The 15,297-nt window shown below is 40.4% G+C and overlaps 1 protein-coding gene across 4 annotated transcripts in view; it reads left to right on the plus strand.

Moving 5' to 3' along the window:
* The window catches only part of SLC25A12 (solute carrier family 25 member 12), a 206,523-nt gene that overhangs the window by 114,160 nt on the left and 77,066 nt on the right, over positions 1 to 15,297 (plus strand). For all 4 annotated transcript variants that reach the window (XM_066279356.1, XM_066279359.1, XM_066279357.1 and 1 more), the window contains exon 3: positions 13,047 to 13,189. In XM_066279356.1, coding sequence (XP_066135453.1) covers positions 13,047 to 13,189 — 143 coding nt within the window. The remainder of the gene's footprint in view (positions 1 to 13,046; positions 13,190 to 15,297) is intronic.

Below are 15,297 nucleotides of genomic sequence, written 5' to 3' on the forward strand. Positions count from 1 at the left end.
TGACAATTTAAAACATACAGATTTAGAGAATAGCATTATGAATTGCCATATACCCATGATCAGCTTCATCAAGTATCATGGCTGATCTTGCTTCATCTCTATTCCAGCCGCATTGGGTTATTTAGAAGTAATTCCCAGCCAGTATATCACTGCATCCACAAATACTTCAGTATTTATTACTAAAAGATGATGACTGAAAAACTAACCAAACAAACCACACACAATAACATGGATTTCCATTCAGTGTTGAAATTTTCCTGATTGTTTCATATATTCTTAAAGTTTCTTTATTAAGGCCCCGGCTGGTTGGCTCAGCAGTAGAGCATTGGCCCAGTGTGTGGATGTTCTGGGTTTCATTCCTTGTCAGGGCACACAGAAGAAGCGATCATCTGCTTCTCTTCTCCTCCAACTTCCCCCTTCTCTCTCTCTCTCTCTCTCTCTCTCTTTCTCTTTCTTTCTCTCTCTCTCTCTCTCTCTCTCTCTCTCTCTTCCTCTCTTCCTCTCTTCCCCTCCTGCAGCCATGGCTCGCCCCAGGCACCAAGGATGGCTTCGTGGAGGCTCCCTAGGCACTATAAATAGCTCAGTTGTAAGCAAAGCCCAGATGGGCAGAGCATCAGCTTCAGGTGGGGATCCTGGTGGATCCTGGTTAGGGCACATGCAGGAATCTATCTCCCTTCCTCTCTCTTAAAAAATAATTAGGGTCAGAGCCAGGTTCATACACTGTATTTGATTGATTTGTCTTTTGAATCTCTTAATATTTTCTACTCCCTGCAAGGATAAAGATCCTTCTTTCTCTGTGCTATAAATCTTGTTATTTAATCAAGACCTACCAACATTAAAGCATTCTATCTCCCTAGGAGCTGTTACCTTGATTATCAAAGACATGATTTGCCTAGGCTTATAAATATATATGTTCCTTGTATGTTCCCATGGTTACTTATACCAAGAGATTGAAATATTTATTTTAAGAACAATGCAAATTAATTATTCAACGTAATCTGCCCTGAGAAACATTCTAGTTCTAGTTATTGAGTTCTCTGGGGTCCTTATTTTATTTCCAAGGTTTTTGGCCATTTTAAGGGGAAAATTGTTTTGGTAGACTAGTTTATTATGGGAGCTTTAGTTGATTTCAGTGATTAAGAAGGATCTTGTACCTCACTACTGTGTTAGGAATTGCATTGTTTAGTAGCGGGCAGTAGGACTATAACAAACAGTAAAAATACATATATTAAAGCAAAAAGAAAAATAAGCCCATATTATTTCATGGAAGCACCTGAATTAGAAAGGCAGATATCTGAAGAGTTTTCTTTGCAAAATCAAATGGAAGGTTTGTTTCTAGTGTATGTGAAATATACAACTGAAAGTGCCAATTAAAATTAAGATTTATAAAACTGCCTTTCCCCAATGTATATGTAGTTGATTTTGATAAATGTCAAAGATTTTGCATCAGTTATTAAAATCTCCATTTAAAAAAAATTAATGTGGCTCAATAAAGTTGTTAAAATTAATGTAGCCAAATGTATTTAAAATTATTTTTCTTGTTAAAATATTATAGAAAGTGAATTCCACATTGTACTATTTATTTTTCTTTTTTTCTTATTTTCTTATTTATTTTATTTTTTGTATTTTTCCGAAGTTAGAAGTGGGGGAGGCAGTCAGACAGATTCCTGCATGCGCCTGACTGGGATCCACCCTGGCATGCCCACCAGGGGGCAATGCTCTGCTCATCTGGGGCGTTGCTCTGTTGTGGCTGGAGCCATTCTAGTGCCTGAGGCAGAGGCTGTGGAGCCATCCTCACTGCCAGGGCCAACTTTGCTCTAATGGAGCCCTGGTTGCAGGAGGGGAAGAGAGAGAAAGGAGAGGGGGAAGGGTGGAGAAGCCAGATGGGCACTTCTCCTGTGTGCCCTGACTGGGAATCGAACCCGGGAGATTCACACGCTGGGCGGGCACTCTTCCGCTGAGCCAGTTGGCCAGGGCTAGTACTTTTCCTTTTTTTTTTTTTTTTTTTAAGTGAGAGGAGGGAGAGATAGGCTCCCACATGCGCCCTGACCAGGATCCACGCGGCAACTCCCATCTAGGGCTGATGTTCTACCTATCTGGGGCCGTGCTTCCAAGAGAGTTATTTTTAGCTCCTGGTGAGGAGGCTCCAGGGAGCCATCCTCAGCTGATGTGCTCAGATCAATTGAGCCATGGCTGCAGGAATTAGAGAAGAAATAGGGTGAGTGTGGAGAAGCAGGTAGTTGTCTCTCCTCTGTGCCCTGACTGGGAATCAAAGCCAGGACTTCCACACACTGGATTGATGCTCTACTGCTGAGCCAATCATCCAGGGCCTCATTGTACTATTTATTATAACAGGTTTTGTGTGTCAGATTTGTTGTGATCTTTACTCATTATGCAGAGTGGTTTTGTAGTGAAAGGACATGCATTCCTGAATAAATTTGGGCCCCATTAGGAATAAGAGCAGTGATAGGGAAGAACTGCAAAAAGACTAGCTTCATATGCTCAGCTCTTGCCTTGGTACATGTCTTTTTCTTCAGTTTATATAATTCATTTTTCTATATGGGAAGTGCTCTGCTTGATATTTGAAGTTACTGAACTTTGTGACATTGTCATTTGAGTTACTGAAGTTGAAGGTATGCTAGGATCTGAAAATGACAGTCATCTCTGTTGAAACAGTCATAAAGGAACAGTTAAGCCAAATGTTGGATAAACAGAGGAAGCTGCCTAAACCAGTCATGACCGATCGGCTAGAACCAAGAATTGTGCAAGGAAGCCTTGGTTTGAAGAAAAATGAAGAATTAGAACAGTATCTCCTTCATGTTTGAGCAAGAGCAGAAAAAGTCAATAAAGCAAGGGGGAAATGGGTTCTATGCTTTTCTATGTTTCTAAGCGTTTTAGAATAACTATTTCAATCTGTATATATGCTTTATAACAAGTGTTTTGGTGTTCGAGATCTCTTCCCCTCCCAACAAGACAGCTGTTTTCTATTAAAGAAGCTCAGAGTTTTTTGCTCAAGAAATCTTAACTAGTTAATGGCATATGGGATTAGAACCTGTTTTCTGATTCTGGTTCAGGTGTCCATCATGCTATTGTCTCTGAGCTATTTGAGGACAGGAACGATGTTTTACAGACCTTTGCAGCCCTAGTATCAGGCATAGTGCCTAGCACATAATTGATGCTTCATAAATGCTTTTAACTGAATGCAAAATAACCTGAAATATTTGATTTTAGTAGATTTTTAGCTTATAAAGTAGAACTTCTAGATATATTACTTTGGTTTTGGTGTACATAAAAAGGAAATATTTTATTTTTTTCCTTCTTTTTCCAAGTGAGAGGAGGGGAGATAGACCCCTACACGTGCCCTGACTAGGATCCAGCCGGCAACCCCCATCTGGAGCCAATGCTCTGTCCCTGCTCCCAAGAGAGCTATTTTTAGCGCCTGAGGTAGAGGCTCCATGGAGCCATCCACAGTGCTCAAACTAGTTGAGCCATGGCTGCAGGAGAGGAAGAGAAAGAGGGAAAGAGATGAGGAGGAGGGGAAGGGGTAGAGAAACAGATGGTCGCATCTCCTGTGTGCCCTTACAGGGAATGAACCCAGGACATCCACATGCCAGGCCAATGGTCTACAACTGAGCCAACTGGCCAGGGCCAAATATTTGATCTTGATAACACTGAATAATTTTTAAAAAGTAACCGGCTTTCTCATCACAGCCAATTAGAATTTTCTTATAATCTCTGAAAAATGTTTTAGAAATATAAAACATCAAAGGATGTTTTTTTTGTTTATGTTTTTTTTCTGAAGCTGGAAATGGGAGGCAGTCAGACAGATTCCTGCATGCGCCCTACCGGGATCCACTGGGCATGCCCACCAGGGGGCGATGCTCCGCCCATCTGGGGCGTTAATCTTTTGCAACCAGAGCCATTCTAGCGCCTGAGGCAGAGGCCACAGAGCCATCCTCAGCGCACAGACCAACTTTGCTCCAATGGAGCCTTGGCTGCAGGAGGGGAAGAGAGAGAGAGAGAGGAAGGAGAGGGGGAGGGGTGGAGAAGCAGATGGGCGCTTCTCCTGTGTGCCCTGGCCAGGAATCGAACCCGGGACTCCTGCACGCCAGGCCGACGCTCTACCACTGAGCCAACCGGCCAGGGCCAAAGGATGTTTTTTAATTTAAACCATTTAAACAGGTAGTTTGTATCATTAGACTATGGATTTTTTACTCACTCATGACATTGAATTTTAAGTTAACCTTTTTTTTTTCTTACTTAGTGGAAATTTAGGTTTGTGTCTAAATTCTTTGTAAAGTTTGTTTTATAGTTAACTTGTGATGTAGATAGTATACATTCTAAAGGTCACTTAAGGTTAAATGTGGTAAAAGGCAAAGGAGTTACTATATCCAGTTTACCCCAGGCAAGTTAGGCCTTGGTCCTTTGATCTGTTACCTTAATAGGCAAAACATTTCTAGATAACATGAGGTAGTTAAGTGTAAATATGAAACCCTGCCATTTTTTTATAAGCACTAATTTAAATTAAATGTATAAAGATTTTAATCTGTAAAATCCATTTTATTTCTCAAGCTTCAGAATGTCAAGGCTTACATGTAAATTTTTTTATGGAAATGTCAAAGCTATATGTAATTGTACATTCAAATACTTGACTTGGATTTGGATAAAGTTTAAGTAAGAAAATAGAATCCCCCCCTTTTTTTTAAGAAGAGGGAGAGAGAACAAGAAAGAGAGAGGAAGGGAGCTAGAAGCATCAACTCATAGTTGTGGCACTTCAGTTGTTCATTGATTGCTTTTCATATGTGCCTTGACCGGTGGCTCTAGCTGAGCCAGTGACCCCCTTGCTCAAACCAGCGACCTTTGGGCTCAAGTCAGTGACCATGGGATCATGTTGGTAAACTCAGGCTGGTGACCCACTCTCAAGCTGGTGAGACTGCCCTCAAGCTGGATGAGCCCGTGCTCTAACGATACCTTGGGGTTTTGAACCTAGAACCATAGTGTCCCAAGTTGCTGCTCTATCCACTATGCTACCACCAGTCAAGAAAAATTTTTTTTTTTAATTTAAAACTCTTTTTAAAAAAATTTTTATTTTATTTTATTTTTTTTACAGAGACAGAGAGTGAGTCAGAGTGAGGGATAGACAGGGACAGACAGACAGGAACGGAGAGATGAGAAGCATCAATCATTAGTTTTTCGTTGCGCATTGCGACACCTTAGTTGTTCATTGATTGCTTTCTCACATGTGCCTTGACCGCGGGCCTTCAGCAGACCAAGTAACCCCTTGCTTGAGCCAGCAACCTTGGGTCCAAGCTGGTGGATTTTTGCTCAAGCCAGATGAGCCCACGCACAAGCTGGCGACCTTGAACCTGGGTCTTCCGCATCCCAGTCTGACGCTCTATCCACTGCGCTGCCGCCTGGTCAGGCAGAAATTTTTTTTTTTAAGATACTGCTAGCCCTTCTTGTCTATGTCTTTCATGTGTCCTTGACTTTTTGCCCAAGAGGGATTTACAAGTGTTTAAGAGACATCTTTGAAACTGCAGATGATTAACTTTAAAGTTATTTGGAGTATTATCATTTTTGATTAATTATTTTAGTTCATCCTTTGAAATGATAGGAACAAAATGGCAATGATACTATGAAACTAAGTTGTTTGATATATTAAATTTTTAGCATTGGGAGACTCAAAACCTTTTAAATAGATTTTTCTTGTTTTTAGTGTGAACACTCAAGTCATTTTGATTAGCGGAAAGTCTCAATAAGGCCATTGAACGTTTTCCTACTTCTAGCTTTATGTGTTAACTCGGCTATGTTTACTTTTTAAAAATCTGTATAAAACATTGATTAAAATAATAAGCATTGAAAGGAATGAAGTTGTTTAGAATTAATGGATCATTCTTATTTTAAAAGTATTAAAAAATACTTTGGGTTTAAATATATTACCTATTTTACAGGACGTGCTTTTTTTTTGTTAAGATATACCTAAAATGTTTTAGCATCTTGACTGTGAATAGATCCTGCTTTCATTTTTAAATTCCCTCTTCTGTCTGTTCAGGCAACAGGCTCACTGACATTGCCAAGTAATTGTCTCTAATTTAATGAGTTAATTAGTTAACTGTCTTCTGCAAAAGTCAAGTAGTGACTCCTTGTGGAAGAGACTTGTTTTTTCTTTGAGCTATGCACTTTATCTTTTGGTGAAAATCAAGTTAAAATAGACTAGAAGAGTTGGGGAAAACACTAGCGAATTACCTCAGGGCAAGTGATTCTCTGGCATCATTTATAACTCCAGATACTGGCAGAGCCTGTTCCGGTAAGTGTCAACAAAAGCATCTGTTTTCTTTGTTTGGCTGCTGTGTTCTTTGTAGTTTATGCTAAGACTGCTCTATTTCTTGATAGTTTTAAAGTCAAGAATATTATGAAATCCTGGTGATTCAGTAAGTGCAGCGTACTTTTAGTGTATGTGAGTTTGTGTTCATGTATGTGTTCTGTGTGTGTGTAGTAGTGGTAATCCTGACAATCAAACTCAGGTATTAGATAGTAGACATTTTTGTGCCATCTCCCCAAAAAGGATAGTTATGCTAAATTTTGTTAATACTAATGCAAATGTTTTCATATATCCTCTCCTTTGGAAATTTACATACCAAGTATATGGCGGCAAAAAATGATTTTTGACTTTAGATGATGGGCACACAATACAATCAACAGTTCAAATGCTGTCGAGCTGTTCACCTGAAACCTGTGTACTCTCATTGATCAATGTCACCCCAGTAAATTAAAATTTTAAAATAAAAGAAATTTATAAATTTAATTTAAGGAAGAAAGCAACATTCAAATAATTGTGAAGAGAACAAAGAACAGAGACAAAGAACAGAGATCACCATAACCCATCTCTTGTATTTTATTTTGTATTTTGCATTTAGTTTACTTAAAAAAATTTTTTATAGAGTCATGCCCAAGATTCTTTGTCAAAGGATGTGAACATTTTTATGACTCTTTATACATGATATGTATGTATATTTGTGTGTATATACATATACAGTATTGCTAAATCACTTTTCAAAAGGACTGAATTGGGAAAAAAACAACAAGATGTACAGAACAGTGTAAATAATCTATTATTCGTGTAAGAAAGAGAAATGGATAAGAATATTTCTACACACATATTTGTGTATAGTAACATATCATGTATATATAATTTACTTGTTCATGTGTAAAACATCTTGGGAAGGATATGCAAGAAATTGACTGCCACTGTAGTAGGAAATTGAGTGACTTAGTGTCAAGGTAGAAGGAAGACTTTTCACTGTATCATCTTCTTTTGTGCCTTTTGAATTTTAAATAGTATGAATGTACACATCAAAATCATATTCATTAGCAACAGATAAATGTAGCCATTGGTTTTTTGTTTGTTTGTTTGTTTAATTTGCACCCCCCACTGCTTTGGTTCAGCCTCAGCCTCTCTGCCCTGGATCTTTGCAATAGCCACTCCTTGGTTCCCTGCCCCTAATCAGTTTCTTTCTTCTCTAGTCCATCTTTCACATTGCTACCTGGGAGAACCAAGGTTAGATAATCTCTCTCCTCCCCTAAAATTTTTAGTGATATCCCACGGCACATGGAAGAAAGCTCAGAGTGATTCAGTTTAAGTATTCAGTCTTGCAACATCTGGTCTAAAACTGCCTTGTCAGCTTCACCTTCTGTGTATCTTTGTATATTTACCCTATCTTTGTTATGATTGCTCTCTCCAACTACTTTCCTCTCTCCAAAGAAAAAAACTATATATTTGTTCACATTGTTTTTTTTTGTTTTGTTTTGTTTTTGAGAGAGAGACAGACATAGACAGGAAGGGAGAGAGATGAGAAGCATCAACTCATAGTTGCGGCATCTTAGTTTTTCATTGATTGCTTCTCATACATGCCTTTGGGCTCAAGCCAGCAAGCATGGGGACATGTCTGTGGTCCCACACACAAGTCAGTGACCCTGCACTCAAGCAACCAGCGCTCAAACCGTTGATCTGGGGTTTCGAACCTGGGTCCTTAGCTTCCCAGGCCAACATTCTATCCACTGCGCCACTGCCTGGTCAGGCTTGTTCACATTGATTTTTATTTTTTTAGCCTGAAATATACTTTCCATTTGCAGTTGAAATTTTATTTTATTTTAAAGGCCTGTTGCGAACATTACTTTGTCCTTCCTCCTCCCAACCCCACCTACTAATTAATTCTTAGCATGAACCATTCCTTTTCGGTTCCCATAGTTCGTTTTCATACTGTGGTTTGGCACTCCAATTCTAGTTAGTGGTTGACTTATCAATCTCTCTAAATTCTACTTTTAGACTTCCTTGTGTTGCTCCTTCGTTCCAATTGCAGTAGTCTCCCTGACATTATACCTTTCCTCACTCCTAACTAAATTCTGTCCTAAATTCTGGTGGTTTTGTGATCTTGGTAAAACTTACCAGATTATGTCATACACTGAAGAATGAGAGGAACAGTTGACATGAATTGGTAAAATCCATTCATTATTAGTATCAATATCATGCAGTTTTATTTTTTTTATCCTATGTTTGCATACCTGTTGTTTTGAAACATCAAAAATTGTTTAGTCTTCATTTTATAGATGTGTGATATATTTATGGGCCTGGGAAGACAATGGAGTTTTCGGAGGACTCAGTGAATTAGTAGTAGGACCAGGATTTAAACACATGACTCTTTCAGAAATGACTTTTATAGCATGTAGAGAGAACATGACTTTATTTTGTTAGGTGCTGTTGGTAGCATCAGCTAGTAAAAATATGTCCACGTTGGGCTACTTCTTACGTAGGTTGATGTAGAATTTGCTGTGATAGCCTCTGTGGTGTATTTCAGATTACAACAAAGGAAACGTTTTTGATTTAATGCCGTCCTTGTTGAAAGAGCTGTGGTTTCGTTTGGTCAGATCACAAATGAGAACATTTAAAATACTTAACCAAAAGCAAACAAACAGTCCTTTGCTCTGATCCTACTCATCCCTGTCTTTTTTTTTTTTTTTTTGTATTTTTCTGAAGCTGGAAAGGGGGATAGACAGACAGACTCCCGCATGCGCCCGACCGGGATCCACCCGGCACACCCACCAGGGGGCGACGCTCTGCCCCTCCGGGCGTCGCTCTGTCGCGACCAGAGCCACTCCAGCGCCTGGGGCAGAGGCCAAGGAGCCATCCCCAGCGCCTGGGGCAGAGGCCAAGGAGCCATCCCCAGCGCCTGGGCCATCTTTGCTCCAATGGAGCCTCGCTGCGGGAGGGGAAGAGAGAGACAAAGAGGAAGGAGAGGGGAAGGGGTGGAAAAGCAGATGGGCGCCTCTCCTGTGTGCCCTGGCTGGGAATCGAACCTGGGACTTCTGCACGCCAGGCTGACGCTCTACCACTGAGCCAACTGGCCAGGGCCTCCCTGTCTTTTTTTTGTCAGAAGCAACTTAGTTATTTATTTTTATTTATTTATTTATTTATTTATTTTTATTTATTTATTTATTTATTTTTTTGTATTTTTCTGAAGCTGGAAATGGGGAGAGACGGTCAGACAGACTCCCGCATGCGCTCGACTGGGATCCACCCGGCACGCCCACCAGGGGTGATGCCCTGCCCACCAGGGGGCGATGCTCTGCCCCTCCGGGGCGTCACTCTGCCTCGACCAGAGCCACTCTAGCGCCTGGGGCAGAGGCCAAGGAACCATCCCCAGCGCCCGGGCCATCTTTGCTCCAATGGAGCCTTGGCTGCGGGAGGGGAAGAGAGAGACAGAGAGGAAGGAGGGGGGGGGTGGAGAAGCTAATGGGCGCTTCTCCTATGTGCCCTGGCCGGGAATCGAACCCGGGTTCCCCGCACACCAGGCTGACGCTCTACCGCTGAGCCAACTGGCCAGGGCCAGTTATTTATTTTTATATTTTTCCTTATATTTCTATACTGCTGTTTCCAGACATTAACTTTTTATTACAGTACTTGAGGACTTCCTTGTACTAATTCCTCCCTCATTCTTTTTCCTCCATTCCCCTAAGTAAATTTGTAATGATTATTAATATTTGGTGTCTACATTATTATTATTAATGTTTTAATTGTGATATATTATAATATTTCCTATATTTTACAACAAAAAATATATATATGTTTTTTTTACAGGGACAGAGAGAGAGTCAGAAGAGGGATAGATAGGGACAGACAGACAGGAATGGAGAGAGATGAGAAGCATCAATCATCAGTTTTTCTTTGCGATACCTTAGTTGTTCATTGATTGCTCTCTCATATATGTCCTGACCGCGGGCCTTCAGCAGACCGAGTAACCCCTTGCTCGAGCCAGCGACCTTGGGTCCAATCTGGTGAGCTTTTTTTCTTTTTTGCTCAAGCCAGATGAGCCTGCGCTCAAGCTGGCGACCTCAGGGTCTCAAACCTGGGTCCTCCGCATCCCTGTCTGATGCTCTATCCATTGCGCAACCGCCTGGTCAGGCAAATACTTTTTCATAAAGTAAAAAATTACCTAACTTTTCACTTACTTAGTAATTTGTGTACCTGTTGCTAATTCATTAATTTAACAAATATTTGCTTAATGCCTACTATGTGCCAGGCATTATTCTTGGTGCTTGGGATACATCAGTGAACAAACTAGACAAAGATTTTTTTCCTTTGTGACACAGTCTAGTTGGGAGATAGACAGTAAATATAATAAGTAAAATATAAAGTATGTTAGAAGGTGATAGAGGCCAAGTGGAAAACAGCTCTTTATAGAAGGGGGATTGGGAATACAGATATAGGCATGGGTTGTAAGATTAAATAGTGTGATAAGAGTGGGTCTCATTGAGAAGGTAACATTTGAGCAGAGTTCAATTCCCCAGTGTTATTTTCCACATGGCCGAGTAAATGCCGTAGGTAACCTGACCTTGCATTTTCCCTAGTGGTTTTCCTCCTTAGAGCCCTCTGTCGGCTCCAGCCAGGACGCGGTACTCGAGAGGTCTCAGGCAGTATTGTTGTCCTGGGTTTTTCCTTGGCTATTTTCCCGAGTTGGATTATCTGTTTCCTAATTCCCACATCTTCCTCTTACTTGATTCATTTTCTGTTTTTGATGGAACAAATTCTATAGCTTCCTGAGAAAGGTATATGTGAAGGGAGGGAAAAAGGTGTTGAGAACATGGATACCTTCAAGCGCTTTCAACCTCCCCTTAGAGTTGACTGAAAGTTTGGCTCAGTTTAGAATTCTAGGTTGGCAATAATTTCTCTTAGAATTTTCAAGACCTTACTGCATTGTCTTCAAGATTCCAGTGTTTCTGTTGAGGAGCACGTTGCCCATGGTTCATAATTCTTCATATGTGACCCTTTTATTTTCCCTTGAAACACTTTTAGGATTATCTCTTTGTTTTGAAATTCTGTAATTTTGTGGTGATAAACCAAGTTCTGGTGGGGGTATTTTTTTTTTAATTGTGTTTGGCACTTGGTGAGCCCTTGTGTTCTTCAATTCTGGGAAGTTTTCTGATGTTGCTACTTTGTAGTTGAGTGAAGTAGCTAAACTGATCAGCTGCAGCCCAAAGGAGGGTTTTGGTCTTTCATGTTTGGTCACGTCATAGTACGTAAAGTCTTTAAAATAATAAGGCATTTATTTGATAGGTATAATTGTTTTATTTCTAAAAATGATCAACATAAAAGGTAGAATATTGACCCTGGCTGGTTAGCTCAGTTGGTTAAGAACGTCATCCTGAAACGATAGGGTTGTAGGTTTGGTCCTCGGTCGGGCACACATGGGAAGCAACCAGCGAATGCACAACTAAGTGGAACAACAGATGTATGCTTTCCTTCCCCTTTCCCTTTCCCTCTCCCCCCCCCCTTCCTTTTTGCTTTCTCTGTCTCTAAAAAAAAATTCAGTCCTGGCCAGCTAGCTCGGTTGGTTGGAGCATCGTCCTGAAGCACAGAGGTCGCCAGTTTGATCCCCGGGCAGGACACATATAGGAGCAGCTCTCTGTTCCTGTCTCTATGTCTCTCTCTCACTACCCTTCTCTTAAAAAATAAAAATATAACTAAATGAATAAAAGGTAGAATATTTTTATTGTTTTGGAGCTACTGGAACTTGGAACAAATACTTATTATGAAAGATCTTGTTCATTATGCTTTTCTCATTCATTTCACTTCTGAGGTTTGGCGGGCACCCTACCCTAGTCAGGAAGCCTCTGGGAGTCTACAGATACTTCCTCACTCTCAGGTCTTGGCCACCTTTACTGCCCTTTCACCTTTCTTCATCTTTCTAATATCTCTTCTCTTACATATATATGCATATTTAAATTGAGATAAAAGCCACATAACATAAAATTCACAATTTTAACCACTTTAAAGTATATAATTTGATGCTTTTCAGTATGTTTATAATATTGTGCAACCATCACCACTATATAATTCCAGAACAGTTTCATCACTCCCAGAGAGAAGCCCCATACATGTTAAGTAGTTACTCTCCATTCCTCGCTTCTCCCAGCCCCTTGCAACAACAACTACTTTCTGTCACTATGGCTTTGCCTGTTGTGGGCATTTCATGTAAATGGGATCATACATTATGTGGCCTTTTGTGTCCAGCTTCTTTAGCTTATAATGTTTCAAGGTTGATTTTCAACCAGTGTACTGCAAGAATTTTTGAAACATGCAATACCTGACTATTTAGTTAGGGGCACTGACCTCTTTTCCTTAGATTGTCAAATAAAATAATGACAATAGCCAGTACAACAATAGCTTTCTGGTGTGAATGAATCAAAATTCTACCTATTTTTTTGTCAGATCAGCAAAAAATATATTTTTTGTTCTGAAAAGTTATGGTAATTAGTTCATGTGTGCCGAGAGATGAAGAAGGTTCAAAATCACTGTTAGAGCATAAATCAGCACTTTACCAATGTTCTTAAATGATGCTCTTGGTGTTTGTTTTTCCACTATCCAGAAAACAAATTCTGCATTCTGGTTTTAATATTGGCCTTTAATTTACATTTTCACAAAACATGTGTTGGCTATAAAATGATATTGAATAATTTTAATTTTTAAGTATACGTTATTTGTTTTTTAGTATGCCAGTACTGAGGTTGATGGAGAACATTACATGACCCCAGAAGACTTTGTCCAGCGCTATCTTGGACTGTATAATGACCCAAATAGCAATCCGAAGATTATCCAGCTCTTGGCAGGAGTAGCCGATCAAACCAAGGATGGGTAAGACCTTTAGATGTTTTTTGAAAACTAATGTTCTGCAATATCTAATTTAACAATGGAGAAACCATAAGTTTACCTATGACAATCTGGGATTTTAATATTAATAAGCCATATTTTTTCTTAAATTATCATAAAAACTGTTATTTATTGCCGTTATCAAGGATACTGGCATTTCTTTCTTTTTACTTTTTTGAAAAAAGTTACATGTGGAATGTCATATTTTATATACAATCTGAACAAAATTATTTTGTGATAACTAAGTATATTCCATTCATTCACTCATTCAGTAAATATTGAATACCTACTATCTACTGTGTTCTAGGCACTGTTCGAATTACATCATTAATAAAGTGCAAAAATGAACAAAATTTAAAAGTAAATTATAACATGTTAGGAGGTTATAAGTGTTATGAAGAGCCTGACCAGGCAGTCGCACAGTGGATAGAGTGTCGGACTGGGATGCCGAGGACCCAGGTTCGAGATCCCGAGGTTGCCAGCTTGAGCGCGGGCTCATCTGGCTTGAGCAAAGCTCACCAGCTTGGACCCAAGGTCGCTGACTCGAGCAAGGGGTTACTTGGTCTGCTGTGGCCCCACAGTCAAGGCACATATAAGGAAACAATCAATGAACAACTAAGGTGTCTCAAAGAAAAACTGATGATTGATGCTTCTCATCTCTCCATTCCTATCTGTCTGTCCCTATCTATCCCTCTCTCTGACTCTCTCTCTGTCTCTTTAAAAAAAAAAGTCTTATAAAGAAAAATAAATAAAGGAAGAGATTAGAGAGTGGTATTTATTATTCTTCATTTCTTCATTTATTTGACAAACATTTATTGAACAACCACCATCTGCCAGGCACTGTTGTGCCTTAGAAATACAAACAAAATAAAATGGGGTTCCTGGTGTTAAAAAGAAGCTCATGGTCTAGTGAGAGAATTAGTAAACAGCAGAAAAATGTAATACTTTGGGGATCAGGTGCTACAGTAGAAGTAGAACCCAGGAAAGTGTAGTCAGTCTGTTTGGGGTAGTCAGGACAGCATCTCAGAGAAGGTGATGCCTGAGCGAAATCTGGCAAGATGAAAGGAGCTTGCGGTGGCCGGACAGGTAGGAGGGAGAATTCCGGAAAGGGAACAGCAGTGACCTGAAGCAGCAAGGGACACACACATGAGAGTGGGGAGGTTGTATTACACGTACTTCGGTGTGGTTGTGGCGTTGCTTTGTCACTGTCAGAGTTGTGGTTGGATGGAGCTGGGGACCTTGTGTGCTAGGCTGGATCCTGTAGGCTTGTGACTCTTGGTCGTAAAGATATTTTTAGCCTGGCAGTAAGCATATTGTACAGTTACTGAAATAACAAGGTGCATCTTAAGAGTGTCAGTTTACTCAGTTCAAGTGGAAAAAGCACACTTATTTTTATATAAAATCACATATGAGTGTATTACGGAGCAAATGGAATACTTGTATGAACTATAAAGAAAATTTCCCTTGCTTCATGAGTTCCAAGCTACATACCCAGGCCTCCAACAACCCAGGTTTTTTCCTCCTACCTGTATAGGTGCTTGTGTGAGAAACTGAAAACACTAGGCAATTTTTTTTTATTCAGATTTTTATTTATTTATTTTTTAATTAATTAATTTATTTTTTTGTATTTTTCTGAAGTTGGAAATGGGGAGGCAGTCAGACAGACTCCCGCATGTGCCTGACCGGGATCCACCTGGCACGCCCAGCAGGGGTGACGCTCTGCCCACCAGGGGGCGATGCTCTGCCCATCTTGAGGCATCGCTCTGCCGCAATCAGAGCCATTCTAGCGCCCGAGGCAGAGGCCATGGAGCCATCCTCAGCGCCCGGGCCAACTTTGCTCCAATGGAGCCTTGACTGTGGGAGGGGAAGAGAGAGAGAGGAAGGAGAGGGGGAGGTGTGGAGAAGCAGATGGGTGCCTCTCCTGTGTGCCCTGGCCGGGAATCGAACCTGGAACTCCTGCATGCCACGCCAACGCTCTACCACTGAGCAAACTGGCCAGGGCCTTTATTCAGATTTTTAAAAATTTATTTTAGAGAGAGGAGAGAAAGACAGAAGGGGGAGGAGCAGGAAGCATCAACTCCCATATGTGCCTT

Source organism: Saccopteryx bilineata, chromosome 5 (genome assembly GCF_036850765.1).
Source record: "Saccopteryx bilineata isolate mSacBil1 chromosome 5, mSacBil1_pri_phased_curated, whole genome shotgun sequence".
NCBI lineage: Eukaryota > Metazoa > Chordata > Mammalia > Chiroptera > Emballonuridae > Saccopteryx > Saccopteryx bilineata.